The following is an 18,202-nucleotide window of genomic DNA, read 5'->3' as shown; positions in this document are numbered from 1 at the left end:
GGCCAGGACCATGCCGCTGCTGCCAGCTTTCACCTTTCCACTGCTACCAGGGGGATCAGTACCAACTCTATTGTCTCTGAAGTCTGAATCTGAAAAAGGACTAAGCATCTCGTATTCTCACTGAGTTCCACACATATTCCAGATTTATTTACCTATTTTCTAAAAGCCCCTGAGAGAACACCATGGTGTGGACCATCTGATTATTTGGAACCTCAGGCCCTGGGCACCGATCTGTCCTGTACACAATCTTCCTGTAGACACTAGAGTCCCTGAGCTCTGCAGAACCCCCTACTGCTAGGTGAAAGCTTTCGCCTCTCCTTACATCTGAAAACACCTTGGAAAGGCTCCTTGTAAAAGCCTTTTGCAAGCATGCTACATCCCATAAACTGCTTTTGGGTCACCACTCCCTCTGTTTCCCGGCAAAATGGTTCGATTTCGGAGCTACTACTACACAGAGATAAATTAAATGTGTATTTACACGTGTGTAATAGATTTAAATGAGGGTAAGATAGCAAAAATAAGAATAAATGAAGACAAGGACTCTATCTGAATTTTAAGAATCAGTGCCTGGCAGGATGCGCTTGACACCGACTATAGTGGAAATATATAGAGAAGCTTCCAGCAGGATGGTTTTTGAAGATCAATATCTCATGCAAAACCTTTTCCCACATCCCCACAGAAGTGACAAGAGTGAAAAGCTGGAATTCCTTTAAGAGCCAATAAGTCTTTTAATTATATTAAACAGTGAGGTAAACGTGGTCATGGCCAGCAGCTCGCTTTGCCTAGAGGATTCTCCTCTGCACCTCACACCTAGGCGGATCAGAATCGTGCAGTCAGCATCATGCCAGCTGGGTTTTTCAAGAAAGGCTTATGATTTTCTATTTGCATATCTTTTTTATGGAAATCTGGCACATCCATTTATAGATTTTATTTATTCAACCGGTATTAGATATGCTCTAGTTAGTGGGAGATCAAATATCATGAAGAGAAATACTGAATCCACTAATTTATTCTTCTAATAAGATATTTTAAAGGAAAAAGATTGTATTACTTACATTTGTACATTTGTCATCAGACATTACAAATGGTAAAATATCTCCTTATTTCCCAAGAGAGCATTCTGCTATTTACAATATAAAAGGTAAAATAATTTTTTTAAATGTGGGAAGACAAATTCATGTTGCTCCCAATATAGTAATTTGCAAGGGGCTCATAGGCTTAAGAACAGAAGCAAGGTTAGAATTGAAAATATGCATTATTTAGACTTAGTTATGCACTCAACTTTTCACAAATATATCTATGAAATATTTTCCTCCAACAATTAAGGAATTGATTCTCTTAGGACATTGTTCTCTTAGGAACCTACGCACAAATGATCTGTCAGAGTAGAGCCATCAGTGACAATGAAGAGAGATCGATCTTACTCATTGACAGTGCTGAAGAAATACTATAAGAATTGAACCTAGGGAGGCAGGTGCAGCAGGTGTGAAGTCCTGTATACAGTTAACTGGGATAAAGGAAGATAAATCACAGGACAAGAACTTGAGTTCTCTTCAGTTTCATTGGATCTAAAATTGACACCCTGAGTTTTATAAGGTATTCCAGATTAAGCTGTACTAGAAATATATATATATTGTCTTGTACGTCTGTTCATAGAAGGAATCTGATAAGCACACACCTGAGTGACCACGGCATTGAATTACCTGGAAGAGTGGGAGATGGGACATGTGTGACATATGGATGATGTTGGAATCGGGGCGGATTGTCATTGACATCAGTCACTGTCACAAGCACACTCGTAGAACTGGAGAGAGACTCAGGAGACCCAGCATCACTGGCAACCACAACCAAAGTGTAATTATCTTTGGTTTCTCTGTCCAGCAACGCACTTGTGATTATCTGTCCCGTGGATGGGTTGATGGTGAACTGTGAGTTTCCACCGATGATACTGTAACTGAGGCAGAAAGCAAAGAGAGGCAGGTCACTTTCAGCTATGATTTCATGACACCCTGGTTTCTATAAATAAACTTAAAGTGGAAATATAAAATATTTAACATAAAAATGTAAACACACAGCAATGAAGAAATCCAGATAGAAAATTGTTGCTTGAAATGTCCTGTGAGCCAGGTGGGTTGGTGAATGCCTGTAAACCCAACACTCAGGGAGGCAGAGGCAGACAGATTTCTGAGGATTCAAGGCCAGCAGGGCCAGTACAGGGCAACCAAGGCTACACAGAGAAACTATGTCTTGGAAAGCCAAAAGAAAAAAAAGAAGAAGAAGAAGAAGAAAGAAATGTTGTGTGGCTGTCACATAAAAAATCATTATTCTAAGCTGCCCAGTGACCACAAGAGCTCTGCAAGACCCTAGGGAGTCTCCAAATTCTCAGATCCATGTAAGACTACAAAATAAGCCCAGAGCACAGCTGTCATGCAATCAAATGAGTTAGCCATTGTAACCCCATGTCTTGTTCTAACACTGGGCTTGATGGCCAGTCACCAGTGGGTACTTTTAAAACATCCTACAAAGCATCACTTTCCTCTGCTCTTTCTATAGTAAAAAGCATCACTTGGGGATATTATTCTTTAAAAACAAACTCCTGGATTTGTAGCATGTTGGCTACCCAGTACAGTAACAAGGCTGTTTGAGTATAGAGACATTTCTGCTTCCATGTTTACTCAGACCTCATTCCTCAGATGGCCTCACTGTTTCCCTGCCAAGGAAGGATGACATTTCCCTGAACAGTTTGATGGTATAAACAGATCAGTGAACTTGCAAGAGTTTGCACTGAGCGCAGCTTCCTCGTTTTCTCTAAAGAGGAGGCTCTCTGTGTCTATTCCTGACTTTGTGTCTGAAGTGGAGTCCAGGATGACAGTCAGAGGATCAGCTTGACCTGAAGGGTTGCAGAAAAATCTGCAATCCATAAGTTACAGAGTAGAGAAAGCTTTCTTCTTTACACAAGGTGTCCTCCTTGGGGTCAGATGTGTACCTTGGTTTGGCCATGTGAACAAAGCAATAGAATATGTCTAATAGAAACTTCAGGGCAAGAAACACACACCTCACATGCAATGTGCATATTCCCCAGTGTGCCCACAGCTGAAGGCAAATATCAGCCTTTCTATACTACATTAGGGATATGATATATTTCAGAGTTCATATTTACAAGGAATAGCAGTCCCATAAAACCAAATCAGGAATATAATAGAGAAAGACTGTGGTTGAGAAATGACTTAAGGAGGTTTAAAGTAGTCAACATTATTCAAGCTTTTACCCTTTTGACATACTTATATGCCAGAAAAAAGCTTAAATCAGAATAAAAATTTATTGTATTTCTTGGAGTTAACGAGCCTTGTGGCTAGGTTCAACTACCATCCCTTCAACAGTTAAAATCTTTTCTCTTCATTTAAGTAAAAATGTCAGAGGTTTGCAGATAAAATTCTAACAGAAATGAAGCTGAGGCTTGTGAAATACTCAAGTGAACTCGCCCTTCTGAGAGTTTCTGGAGAACAGAGATGTCAGGAGCTGTAAAGATCCATTAAAAAACATGAGCACACAAAAAAAAAAAAAAACCAGGATATAGATATTTTCTGCTGCAGGCTTCACTAAATGACAAAGGGGGCTCCTGTCATGAAACACAGCTTATTTATTTTCAGGTCATTGAACATAGTGCTGCCTGGATTGTTTAAAAATATTTACAAATTTTTAAATTAAAAATTAACTGCCGTATTAATATGATCCCTGTTAGGGACTTTATTAAATTCCGAGGTGCATGGAAAGTTTATTTTAAACACGAAGGATGGTGTGACACCAATTGCTTGCTAATTTATGCTTCTAAGTTGAGAACGTGAGAAGAAACAGCAGCCTGTCTATGAATAGACTGCTACGTACAGCCTGTGCCAGGATCTTGGTGCATCTCTTATTTGAGGCTCAGTTGGGTTCTCATCACTGTGGAGAATCTTGGGCTTCTGGGGTCCTCGGGGATTGTTGCTCAGCCACAACGTCATTGAACCATGTAGAGGCTTCCTTTTCATTGTTGAATGTCTATGCTGCTCTTCAAGCATTTCCAACATTCGATCAACATCTTACTGTGCTACACTCTAGGTAATTTCTATATTCTTTCCCTGAAACTCGAAACAATCCTAACCATTTAGTTTTACCCTTAGACTTTTTAATAGATGAAGCATCTGGATCTATGGGACAATCTGTGTACAAGGAAGCTCACGAGCTGCAAATGGCCTATCTAGAGGGGAGCTTCAATATGTTCTTTGCCAATTATATTATGATATTAAGATGGGAAAACTCTAGTGAAGTTAGAGTGAAGACGAGAAATGCCATACCTGAGGCAAGGCATGGGGGTGCGTGCGTTGAGCCCAATACTTGGAGGCAGAGGCAGGGAGATATCTGTGAGTTTGAGGCCAGCCTAGAGTGCATAGCAAGTTCCAAGTTTGCAAGTTACCTAGTGTGAACATGTCAGAAAGAGAGAAAGAAAGAAGGCAGAAGGGCAGGAAGGAAGGACAGAAGGAAGGAAGGGAGAAAGGAAAGAGAGAAAGAAAGAAAATAGCTAAACTAAGTTTTTATGTAGCTGATAATAGAATATTGTCAAAGACAGAAAAGGAGAGTCCCAAGTCACCTTTTTAATAAAGGTTCTGATAGTGACTACAAGATGTTTATGGAAACTTGTGTTTCAATAGAGATGGTGCTTCCAGATGGGCGTGGCTGGGTTCAGAGGTCAGGCTGCCAAAGCATCAGTGAGGCAGAATTGAACTTTGGGTGTCAGTGTGCTCAGCTTCGGTGTAGACCACTGTGGGATGTGAGCATGGCTCTATGGCTTGCTTAAGTCCTGCTTCTTTCTTTGGGCCAGGAAATGATCCAATGAGGCCTAAAGTTTGGCTTTGCGTTTAGGGGTCGGCACAGTAAGCCTGGGAAGTTGTTGAGTTCATTTACTGGGTGCTTAGAACCTGGATACTAGGCAATAGACAATAGCAAGTAGGAAGTTGAGATACTGTTGAGAAAGGCTGAGGCAGAAGATGCCCAAGTTTTGTTTCTGGCCACAGCCCATTCCATCACTGACAAAGGTCTGCCTTCTTGGGATTATTTTATCCAGTACAGAGTGGAATTGTCCCAAAGTGTCAGTGAAGAGTGTTGTGGCTCTAAAACTTCTCACATTTTTTTCACTAGAAGCAGGAAGAAAAGTTTAATCTTTTTGTAAAGTCCACTCACTCACACACAGCCTAATCTTCCATCCCCTGGTGCCCAGTGTTCTCCAAGCCCACAGACCTGGTACTTAGCCCAGTCTTTTCCTGGCATGCCTTCCTTCATTCCTTGCCTTGGTCCTTCATGTGACTCCTTCCTGCTTCCTGGCTACCATGAAGCGAGCAGCACTCTTTACTACCTGTTCACACAGCCGTGCTGATCTCCTTCATCTCAGGCCCAGAGTCACAGGTCCCAGCCTAAAGCCTCTGCAACTGTAGCCAGAACCAACCTTTCCTTCTTTTCAACATTTTCTAGCAGGTATTTGTCACAGTAAAAATAAGGATTAACAAGGCCAACACTACCATCCATACACCACTAATGAGGCCATTCTCTTTTGTACTCAAGATGACATCCACGTGTGAGGCAATCTTATTTCATTGCATCTCACTAACTGCCTGACAAAAGTGAGAGGTCAATGGAAGCAGACTGTGTGTCTTATCTGACACGTGCTCTGATCAGTAACTCAGTGTTTATTAAATGGGACTTGACTCTGGGCCCTCATAGGCCCTTATCCCTGCCAGCTGGTAGAGACCTCCCAAGAGGCCTTTGTTCATGAGAAATAAATAACAAATGACAAAAATAAATCATTAATGAAGCAATCACCCTATCAATACATATGTTCCAATCACCATATGATTGGTTATCCTTTCATGACAACTGCTCAGACCACTTCAGATTCTGTCTTCTGGACCACTGTGTTCCTACCTACCTAACTTAGGAAGCCCACACGGAATTGCAAAAATGTATCTTTAAGGATTAGCTTTAGCATATAGAGGGAGAGGAGGTCCCCCTAAGTCATAGTCATAGGGGAGGGAAGTAAGGGGAAAATGGGAGAATACAAGGGATGGGATAACAATTGAGATGTAATATGAATAAATTAATAAATACATATATATTTTTAAAAGGATTAGCTTTAAAAAATAAGGAAATAAGGAAATTTGTTCTTATCCCTTTAGAAATGAGCTGGGAATAAGAAAATGGGGCTATATTAGTGAAACATTACAAATTAGCAACTCCCTGGCTCTTTGAACAAGTATCTACACAGCTGGTGTCTATGTTACCAGAATTTATGTAAAGAAACATTTAGATGAACAAAACATGAACGTCCATGTTGGGGCTACTGGTAGGTTATAAAGTCTTTGAGGCTTCTCCTTTCAGGCCTGGGGTGTATTTATCCTCCTAGTTAAGTTGCTTTGACTACAGAACATTCTGGAAGTGCTCTGTGACACTTCTAAGACCTGACCTTGACTACAACTAGCAACTCTCATCTAAAGCTCCAAAACTCAGAGTTGTCATATCAAAAGTCAGTCTGTTAAGGAGCCTAGTGACAAGGCATGGGTCTGTGAGGAGAGAGAGCGTGGAACTGAGCCTAATCTCCACCCTGGACAAGCTGCTGCATGTGATGCCATGTTGCTGACCACCCTCATCCCAGATATCACTGGTAATTGCTGCATAGTGTGGAAGCTCCAACTGCCAAGCTAAACACAAAACCTGAGATAGGGAGTCAGCAATGGACAACAAGAAATATGACCACTGCATCTTCACTGAGCACTGCAAGTGATGAAACAGAGGTCAGTATACACAGGTTTAGAAAAAGCAAGCATGCTGCTGTCCTAGTCTCAATTCCAGCATAGTTGCTTGGCAGTAGGTCACAGGAGGGGTCTGGGGTATTAATGTGGAATTCCCAGTGGAGTTAGATGGCATGTTCTGTGAGAAATATCTTATGTGGTTCAGTGTGCAGACCTGATGACAGCGTTTGATGCAGCGTCTGCATCCGAGGCATTCACCAGCAGGACATCAGTCCCCGTCGGGGCGTCCTCAGGAATTGCAGTAAAGTACATTTTACTGGCAAAAGTGGGAATGTTGTCGTTGATATCATCTACAATGATGTTAATTGTCCCTGTTCCTGTCAAGGCTGGGGATCCTGGGAAGAAAAGAAAATAGAATTTTAATGTGTTTAGATAGCCAAAACCATACCTTTAACAATTCTCAGATATAGACAGAATTGTGGGATAATTTCTAATCACATATGGCATGTGATTGTTTTTACTCTGTTGTAAGAAAAGTGCAACAGAATTTTCATTTTTCCCTCCATTGGTGACCTAAGGTCTGAACTGTCTGCTCCTGATTTTCCACAAAAACACCCTGGTATGTTCCAATTCAAAAGTACAGACTCATCAATACAGGAAACAACACCCCAGAAGACAGACTACCCATAATGTAGCTGAAATTACGTTAAAAAAGTACAAACCCGATTTGGAACAGCCCACGGGAATGGAAGATCTGCCCATTGACTCTGCATGTCTACAAACTACATGATGGCTGAGACCATCACCACTACAACCTGAGCCTCCCATAAGAACTCCTCTAGTATTTAAGCCACTTTTCTGCATAATCAATATTTGTCTATAGTGAGGAGGAAAATCTTCAGATTACATTGCAACAAAATATACACATTGATGGGATGACAAGTCATTTTGCATGCACTAACTATTTAATATAAACTTTAAATAAGTCATCCTAATTTTGTTTCCGCTGTTGTCATCAGTGAGTCAAATCGAACCCTTAACCAAGATCCACGTGCCGAATGTATGCTGAACGCCAGACTCACCGTACTGTGAATGGTTAGAATTCTGTGGGTTGCCCTCATAGCTGAAGGGAAAAATCATCTCCTTTGGTCGGGTTTTCAAAACCATTTTCGAATGTTATTTTTTCCAAATAAAAGCAAAGGGGATGCAATTCACAGCCTTTAATTAAAACAAGATGAAGCCTAGACACTCTCCTTTTCTCATTGCAGGGCTACTTCTCTCTCCCTCAAAGCTTCTTAGTTCATAGGTAACGTACACAGCCCTTGTCTTTACCCCGCATGCTCTGAGATGAAAGCCACATCTCTGGTTGCCGGCCTAAACCTCATGGAGTAACGTCATCACCGCAGAGAGAAGCTGAGGTTCACTGCCTTCTTAGGTTTTTGTTTGTTTGTTTGTTTTTTTGTTTTTTAGTAATCTTATGATTTGCTGATATTTATTTTGCCACAAATTACATGTTTCAGATGGAAGTTTGTGGCTGCTCAAGACATAGTACCAAACAACCTGAAAGGTCAGATGTGCAGGTGCCACATTCGGCAGACCGCAGATCTGTTTCGTGGGTCCTGTATAAGAAGCTAACTATGTGTCAGATATAAGAACCTCCACAAGCAGAAGAGGTGGCTGGTGGGGAGAAGCACAGCCCCTCCCAGAAAGGTACCCGCTGAATTTGGGCTGCATGTTGAGAACTGATGTCATAAACTGTATATGTGCCTATGCCTTTCTAAATAAGATATTTTATACTACATTAAGTATTTATATTAAGATGTGATAAAAATTCAAGACAGTAGAAATACTATCCATCATGGTCCAGGTTTACATTGGGGGCAGAAAAGTAGCTCCCAATATATTCTACCTATAGTCCACTGCAGTCTTTAAAAATATGTGCTGTGCTTTGAATAGTTCCTTAGTATGAATGAGAGAAGCAAGATTATGTTATGAGTGTTCCACACACAAAAATAGTCTTTCGGGCACCCAAGAAGCATTCCTATGCACTGAATTTACTTCTCATGAACACATTGATAGCAGAAACAGAGAATTCCTATTGGTTCCTTCAGCATCCATGCATGCGTTTACAAAGCTGACATACTGATCATCCTGGATCCTATGAAAAAACACTACTGTCTGCTCCCTTTTACATGGGGGTAAAACAGGAGTTGAAATGCTCAACAGACTTCTGCAAAACTAAAGTCCTATCAAAGTCCTAGACAGGAGCAGAGCCAAGGTGGAAAACATGGGTCCTGGTCTGGACTGACTGTGAAGATAGCAAAGGTGGAGGCAGCATCGGGAAGTGCCTCGTGCCTTAATGATCTGTGAAAATAGTGAGTGCTGTCCCCAAGCTCTGGGAACAAAACAGGAGGTGACAAGACCCTACTGAGAAGAACCATTGATAATTAGAGCTTCAGCCAATGAGGCATATTGACTCGCAGAATACTGTGCATTAAACATATTCCTTGTTAATCGTTATTATTCTTATCCTTTAGATCTATTTTTATTTTACATGTATGAGTGTTTTCCCACATGTATGCATGTGCACTGTGCATGTGCAGAACCTGTGGAAGCCAGAAAAGGGCACTCTGTCTCCTGGAACTGGAGCTACAGAAGGGCATGAACTGTCGTAACTGAGAAATGACTCGGGGAATCCACTAGCGAGGTGACATCGTTAAGACTATAAATATTCTGATGATTCACAGCATGGGACCCTACTGCAGGGATGGCTCACAGTCACCACCGAGAACACTTTGCGGGGTCTTCTTTTGTCTGCAGCTGCTGTGGATGTTCTCCAGTTAGTGGCAAACAGTAAGAACGAAAACTCCAGACATTCAATGTCACTGTCCTCACAAGCCAAACTACTGTTCATTTACCAGTTTTCAGAGAAACATCAAGGGAAGTCAACAATGATCAGAGGCTGAGAAATGGGCCCACAGGTGATTCCAAAGCCAGGTGAGGTCACAATGCCAAGAACACTTCTCAGCCTGCTGTACAACCGTGTGCATTCCATCCTCCCAGTGCGGAGACAAGTAGAGGTCTTTTTAAGACCTGTGTGTGTGTGTGTGTGTGTGTGTGTGTGTGTGTGTGTGTGTAGTGACTGCCTTGTACAGTGGCTGTATATGTGTGACGTGTATAACTATGTGCCTTCATGTGTATGATATGTGTGTCTATGTGCTGGTACACGTGTGTGTGTGTGTGTGTGTGTGTGTGTGTGTGTGTGTGTGTGTGTGTTGCCTGTGGGGGATGTCTGGGTTATGTGTGTATCATGTGCCTCAGTGTGTGTGTCCATGTGATGTGTGTCTATGTGGTGTATGTGTCTATGTGGTGTGTGTGTGTGTGTGTGTGTGTGTGTGTGTGTGGTGCCTATTGGATCTTTCTCTCTCTCTCTCTCTCTCTCTCTCTCTCTCTCTCTCTCTCTCTCTCTCTGTGTGTGTGTGTGTGTGTGTGTGTGTGTGTGTGGGTGTGTGTGTGTGGTGGGGGGTGTACAGGTACACAAGCTAGCTATGCTGCCAGTGTGGAGGTTAGATGACAATTTCATAAAACAGTTCTTTCCTTCTACCTTTATGCGGGCCACTGGGATAGAATCTAGGTCCAGACACTTGAACACTTCAGCTTCACCTGAAGAGCCATCTGGTCAACCTCAGGAAGCAGAATTTGTAAAACTGTCTGACCTGCATGTTCCTCCAGAAAAATGTGCAAATAATTTGTTGGATTTTTAGTTTTAAGTTTGCAGGGAAAATACTTACAAAACTTTTATCTAAATGTATGTCTGTGAATGTGATATGACATTCTAGATGTTGAAATCTGTCTCCTAGATAACAGAAATATAGGAGAATGGGGAAATAGAAGGATCCAGAGGGTCCTAGAAACCTACAAGAAGAACATCATGATGGGTGGATCTGGGCACAGGGGCCTCTGCTCAAACTACTGCACCAACCAAGGACAATACATGCAGTAAACATCGAACCCCTACTCTGATCTCGCTAATGGATAGGACATTCTCCACAGTTATGTGGAGAGCAGGAACTGACTCTGATATGAACTCTGATGTCCCATATTTCACCACTTCCGCTTGGTGGAGAGACCTGGTAGCACTCAGAGAAAGAATAAGCAGGCTACCAAGATGAGACTTGGTAGCCTATGACCATATAATGGGTGAGGAGGTCCCCCTTAGTCATAGACCTAGGGGAGAGGAATAGGGTGAAAGTGGGAGAGAGGGAGGAATGGGAGGATACAAGTGATGGGATAACAATTGAGTTGTAATCTGAATTAATTAATAAAATAAAATTTAAAAAAAGAAATCTGTCTCCATTCTTCTTTACTTTCGATCTAGGGAAAGAGGTCCCACCACCACCGCCACTGCCATCAACTCCAGACTCAGCGTAGTCCACATATAGCATCCATCCCAGCAGTCAATGCTTCTCAGTTCAGACAGGAAAAAGAAAGGAAATCTGTGAGAAAGTCTCCTGATGTCCAACAAGTCCCATTTCTACAGGATTCTTGACAGATAGGGTACAGTCCTTAGTCACCAGGTAATCTCACGCCTTTCATCTTAGAAGTGGTTCTCAACATGAGGAAGCCACCTGAAACCATAATTAAACTTGACCCTTAAACATATATACTTATATAGGATATGCGTTATATTATTATAATATATAGATATAAATTATAATGTAAATTACATTATAAAATATACAAATTTTTATATAATATAAATATAGACAGTTGCTTATATATAATCACATACATAACTGACTTCTTTTTTAAGATTTATGTTTAATTATGTGTTGGGGGTTTGTGGATAGTATGTGTAGCTGACTGCAGAGGACTGAGGTACCTTGAGCTGGAGAGACAGGTGGCTGTGGGCATCCTGACACAGGAGCCGGGAATGCAGGTGAGGCTCATTGGGAGAGTCACACACCACGGAGCCTCCTCCAGCCCAATATTACTGTTCCAAACTTTTATCCACTGACCCAGCTCTCTGGTCCCATATTGTTATTGAACTCTTAATAGCAGATTTATGATTAAGTATTTAGTGTGGGTAATTCTCATTTAAATACCTATTACATGCAGCAGATGCTGTTTTCAGTTTTACTGGTACTCTGATTATTGAAAGAATTGGGTCTTTTTTTTTTTTAATTCAGACTATGGACAAGCAAAGGGAGTTATCAATTCTTTCAACAGCCTTTCCTCCATTCATTAATCAGAGGTCAAATTGGGCATCCCTATTGCCCACATTTTCTCTCCATTCTCGAGTCAGCTCTTCTCTAACTCAGAAGGTGGGGGTAGGGGCAGAAGAAACCCTTACTCGTGTTTGTAAACATCTACAATGAAGCAATGAGGGTACATGTGTAGTCTGTTTAACTTCCTTTCTTTCACATGACTCTGTGGTTGAAGACTCAATGAGCTAAAAACCTTAGCAGGACCATTTTGTAAGGCCAACTTCTGCCTAAAGCAGGGGTCAGAGAGCAAGACTGAGGACAAAGGTCAAAGGCTGAGAGATTTCTAACTGCATACACACAGAAGGCAGATATGATAACAGTGCTGTAGTAAAGCCAGATGGTCCGTCTCATCTGGACTCATTTATCAGACCAGACACAATCGGGAAAGACATAGACTAGAGAGACACGCACCCAGCGGAATGTCACCTAATGAAAGAGACCAAGTACACAAACCAAACAAAGGGCATAGTCTCAGGAACCCGTAATTACTGGAGCTAGAAGGATCCTTGAATTGGGAGTCAAAACCGCAATTACAATTCAAAAGTCTAAATGTAATTAGTAATCAGAAAATAAAGAGATTTCAGATTTCAATTTGTAAAATAATATATGGTATATAAAAGTGTGCAAATGTGTTTATCTATATATGCACATAAATATATAAACATGAGTAAACATACACAAGGATTTTTATATTTACAGTATGTAGCAAAAGCTCACCACACCTGGCCTCGGCATCACATTTTTCTGCTCTTGAATCAGGGACCAATTAAATTTGTGCCACCTTTATGACTGGCAGCGTTGTAGGCTCAAATATATCACAATGAAGTGTAAGCAAGTTTTTAAAACTATTTTTAAAAGAAAATGATTCAGACAAGAAACATAGCTAACTATAATAAATGAGAGTACATCACTAGAGTCCGCACTTTTCAGGCAAACTGAGCTTTTTAATTTTATTTTATTAATTTATTCATACTACATCTCAATGGTTATCCCTCCCTTGTATCCTCCCTCCCTCCCATTTTCCCCTTACTCCCCTCCCCTATGACTGTGACTGAGGGGGACCACCTCCCCCTGTATATGCTCATAGGGTATCAAGTCTCTTCTTGGTAGCCTTCTATCCTTTCTCTGAGTGCCACCAGGCGTCCCCATCCAGGGGACATGGTCAAATATAAGGCACCAGAGTATGTGAGAAAGTCATATCCCACTCTCCACTCTACTGTGGAGAATGTCCTGTCCATTGGCTAGATCTGGGTAGGGGTTTGAAGTTTACGGCCTGTATTGTCCTTGGCTGGTGCCATAGTTTGAGCGGGACCCCTGAAGAAAATTATGATAGGCAGATTTGGGCCCAGGGGTCCCGCGCAAACTGAGTTTTTATGTCAGCCCCTGCTCATTCCACACATTTCCCCCAGCACTAAAGGTCAGAGCAGAAGATACAGAACTTTCACTCTGTCCTGTTGCTTCTTGTTCCTCACACCCATCATGCTATGTGCAGGCCCTGTGGACTGAGCCCTGTGATCGCACATGTATTGGATGCAATAAAGTCTATGTGTTGTATCTGTCCCTGTGAGCCTGGGCTATTTTGCTCACAGTTATCAAATCACCCCTGAAAAAATGCCCTGAAGTTTAGCCACTCCATGTTGACATCAAAGGTTCACAGGCTGTATTTACACTTCAATTCCGAAAGTGCAGCAAACAAATGCATAGGCCATTGTAGATGTGACTGGCAGCTTTGTAGCTAATTATTTACATATACAATGCTGTGCTATGAACAGTCGCTCACTCTGTGAGCTTGCGTTAATAAACTGAATATGCGCAGATTGGTATCATTTGACGTGTGCCCGTGTTTCAAAATTGTTGGTATAGCTGTGCTCTTTGGAGACAAAGGGACCAGAGAGAAACAGCTTTAGTGGTGATCTGCAAATAGCTTCTCGTGGCCCTCTGCCTCAGTAGCCTGCGCAGCCCAAGTGGCTAAAGTCTCTCTGGGAGTGCATTTTACAGGAACGTTTAAAATTTTTTTTAAATTAAACAAGGTCAGCTAAAATTTTTGTTTGCACCAAAAAAAAAAGCACATTGTGAGGAACTGCTGTTTAGAGATGAAAACAGAAGCCCAGACACTGAAACCTTGAAACACCAAAGCGAAGTGCAAATCCTGAACTTCACCTGCTGTGCCACTCAGAGGAAACTCAGAGTTCAGATTCACAGAGTGGAGAATCAAGAGGCAATCTGCTGTGCGCAGTTTGCCTGTGGGGCCACAGGGGTTTTCCTGACACTGGCAATGGCCTCTCCCTACTGCGGAGTTGGAGTTCTCTGTCCTTAGCTTCAAAGCTCATGGGAGAGCAGCAGAGCAGGTTGTTTTATTAAGGTTTAATCTTATGGAATGTAATGGAAATCCTAGGTCTGACTCCATAGTGCTTGAAGTTGAATTTTTTGTCTGCTTTTAATGTCAAGAAAATAAAATTCTCTCTGGTAAGATTTTTTTGATATGAAAATCTAGATGATACAAAAAAAAGAATTAAATATGTCAATTTTCATATTTATGGCATAAAGAGATGTGATGCCTCATTAGAGAGGAGAGGAAATGAAATAATAATTTTAAAGTGAACATTTTAACTTGTTAGTTAAAGTCTGTCAGGTGTTAGTTACTAAATTGCTGGCTAACCTAAAAACTTGTTTTTAGGGGGCTGGAGAGACGGCTCAGGGGTTAAGAGCACTAATTGCTTTTCCTGAGTTCAATTTCCAGCAACCACATGATGGCTCATAACCATCTATAATGTGATATGTTGCCCTCTTCTGGCCTGCTGGCTCACAGGCAGGTTGAATATTGTATAAATAAAAAGGAAATTAATTTTTAAAAACTTGTTTTTAGAATTAAGATAAAAAGCATTATTTGGACATAAGCAAAGTCGCTTTAGACTCAAATGTACAAGGAAGCTCCATGAAATTAATCTCTGATAACAAAAAGAAACCCCACCACAGTATCCCTCATAGGCTCATGGGTGCAGTTTTCATTATTAAAAATCTTTGCCATAGCACACAAGGCCATCTTTTCTCCAGCATAGGCATAATTGTGTCAACAAAATACAACCTTTCTGAAACAGTCAATAGAAGTCTCTTCAGATGTGTGAGGTCATATGTACCACCCTGGGCTCTTTTTTTTTTTTTTTTCAATCACAGATCTGTTTGTGAGCCAATGATCCCCCTCAGACTATGCAATGTGGTGGACAGTCTTAATTCCTCACCAGGAAGATGGTGGGTGGTGTTTGGTTCTTTTAGTGTTTTTTAGGCTAAGTTTTGCAAACACATCATGTTTTCCTCCATTATAAACACAGCTCCCACCCCACCACAGAATGCAGCCCACTCCATCTTTCAGTAGATGATGAATGCCCTTAATTAGAAAAGCTGATAACTGGACCTGTCCCCACAGACTTATTAGTTATCTCGACTCACAGGCACTCTAAAGTGGAGCTCTCTGGGTAAGTCTGCATTTGAACTATCCTACTATCTCTTAGTCTCCCAAACCGTGAACAAACAGATAAGTTTTTTATTTATGCTAAGATTAACCTTTATCCCCTCTAATGAAATACAAATAAATAACTTGTCTATGCGTGTATGTAAAGTATATCATGCATGTCATGTCAGTATAATATAAACATATAATATAAACATATAAACAGTATAATATAAACACATCCATTTCCTGATATGATCAGGATGGTAAATGCAATCACATAATTTACAAATAGCCTCCTGTGTGTGCTATTTTAATGACTTACAATCATTGATATTTTTCTTAATTCTTAAATCAGTATTTTTTAATTAAAATGTCAATCCCCAAAGAAGAAACCCACAAATACTCTGTAGAGCAGGAATTTGGTGGGCTGGACTCTTAACAATCAGGCTGGGGGTTGGACTTTCATTTCTAAGTCATGAACTTTGAAAGGTATTGTGTAACTGACTAGCTATAGTGAGAGCATCGGTTGATGTGCTATGAATTCTCAGATGCACCCAAGGGTGCGCAGAGTTAGTACCTACCAAGTGTCTTCACTCCCTGAGTACTGTGCGTACTTGAATGTCTTCTCTGAGAAATAAACATTTATATCTGTATCTTCTTGGCTTATCTAGCTGGATTTCTCATTATAACTCAAATAAAACACATCTAAAATAACTCTGCATAGTCTGCCCTTAAGTTTTTGTTTTGTACATTTTTAGAAATAATATTTTACTAAATATTTGAGAATTTAATAGAATATGTTTTGATCATATTTACTCTCCTCACCAAGCTCCTCCCAGATTCACCCTCACCTCTGTTCCCAGCCAACTTTGAGTTTCATTTTGTGTGTTTGTTTGTTTTTTGTTTGTTTGTTTGTTTTATCCATAGAGTCCAATCTGTGTTGCCCAACTACCCTCAAGTGTGAGGCCTGCCATGTGTGTGACAACCTACCACACACCAAAGAAAACTGGCAACAGCCATCAACTATCAACAGCTTCTAGGCTAGGAGTGAGTGCCTTTCATGCCCAGACCCCAGTTGTATGCTGGAAGTTTGTCTGGATTGAGCTTGTGTAGATCTTGTGCACACTGTCACAAATTTTGTGGGTTTATGTGCACAACTGCCTTGTTATATCCAGAAATCACTGCTTCCTTGAAATCCCCCACCATCTCTGACACTTCTATTCTGGCCTCTGCTGTGAAAATCCCTCCTAGGGAGGAGGGATGTGATACGGATACCTCGTTTATGGATGAGCACTCTATAGTCTCTCATTCTCTGCGCAGTTAAGGTTATCTATATTTTCTGCTAAGAAGAAACTTCTCTGACTAGGGTTGAGCAATACACTGATCTGTGGTTGCAGTGTGAAGTTCATAGTAGTCATCTTGACAGTCTTTCTGTTCAGCAGAATGACAGTGGTGGATTCTCCTCTATAGCGTATGGCTTGTCTAACCACGAATTCTTACCTCTGCCCCCCCAAAATTGCCAGGTACGAATCCTATCACACAGAACAGGCCTTACGTCCAGGCTGAAATGGTTGGCAACTCCCATAACATTGGTGTCACTATTGCCCTGGGCGGCATATCTTGTCTATCCTGTCATTACTGTACATCCACAGGGTTCATAGCTGGGCGATATTGGTGATTACTTTCCTCCTCCTTAGTATTCAGAACACCTTCCAGCACTTTGAAGTGAAGCTAGCCAATAGGGTTGAAGCTTCTAGAACAATACCAGCTTCATTGCCCCATGTTTTATGGCCCAAGTATGTGATTCTTCAACAATAGAATCTTACTTGCAAGTCTGGAGGGCAACTAAGAGCATCATCTGCCCTCTGATCTTTACTCTTCACATGTAATGTTTGCTCAAACCAATAGTCATTGTGTGGCCCATGCCTTGTCTGGCTTCTTAACATCACCTTCACATCCATGTTTGTATCCAGAGGACTCGGGTGGGGGCCTTCAAAATGGATAAAATCATGAACTATTGCCTGAATGGGGTTTAGAAGGCACAGTATCTCTGCATACTGTATATATTGATATAAAGAAACTGGTGGGCTGATGGGTCAAGAAAGGAAAGCAAGTTGTGAACCCCTAGAGGCAGAACTTGGCTCAAGGCATATTTAAAGCAATTAAAACTGAATAAAAGCCATCTGCCCCCTCTGTAGGTCACTCTGTACACTGTCACCACCTCACGCAGGGGAGCCTGAGCCTCAGGCACTCCTGCTGCGTCTCAAGGCAGAGATCAGTCTAATAACCATGATCAATAAAGCAGAAGCCCCTTAAACCCCAGCCACGGATTAGTAAATGCTGCACATTTCCTTACAGGAGGCCTTTCACAAATATGCTAGTAATAGCACTATAACGGAAGTTCACATACAAGAGTGATAAATAACCATGAGTGGCAGCCACAGACTAAAAAGGGAGGATGGCAGATGTGAGAGTAGTGTGGTTGCCACATCTGTCAGTGCATTGATGGATGACTCGGCGCTGTCCCTTCTCCCCTACTGCTCCATGTACATTCATCCAGCAGCTTTGCACTGAGGTGATGAGGATGCTCTTCCTCAGTAGAGGGGACCCCTTCTATGGTCAAGGGTATACAATAGCTGCTTACCCCTCCTAGACCTCTCAAAATAGCATGCTCATGATCAGTTGATTAGCAATTATTATCATTT

The 18,202-nt window shown here is 41.4% G+C and overlaps 1 protein-coding gene across 1 annotated transcript in view; it reads right to left on the bottom strand.

Moving 5' to 3' along the window:
• FAT4 (FAT atypical cadherin 4) overlaps window positions 1–18,202 on the bottom strand; it is a 133,062-nt gene that overhangs the window by 36,195 nt on the left and 78,665 nt on the right. Inside the window, exons 7-8 of the mRNA XM_084768703.1 lie at window positions 6,994–7,174; window positions 1,704–1,954 (exon numbers count right to left, since the gene is read on the bottom strand). Coding sequence (XP_084624829.1) covers window positions 1,704–1,954; window positions 6,994–7,174 — 432 coding nt within the window. The remainder of the gene's footprint in view (window positions 1–1,703; window positions 1,955–6,993; window positions 7,175–18,202) is intronic.

This window comes from Acomys minous (genome assembly GCF_964271855.1).
Source record: "Acomys minous genome assembly, chromosome: 19".
Taxonomy (NCBI): domain Eukaryota; kingdom Metazoa; phylum Chordata; class Mammalia; order Rodentia; family Muridae; genus Acomys; species Acomys minous.
This window is presented reverse-complemented; position numbering and strand designations above follow the sequence as displayed.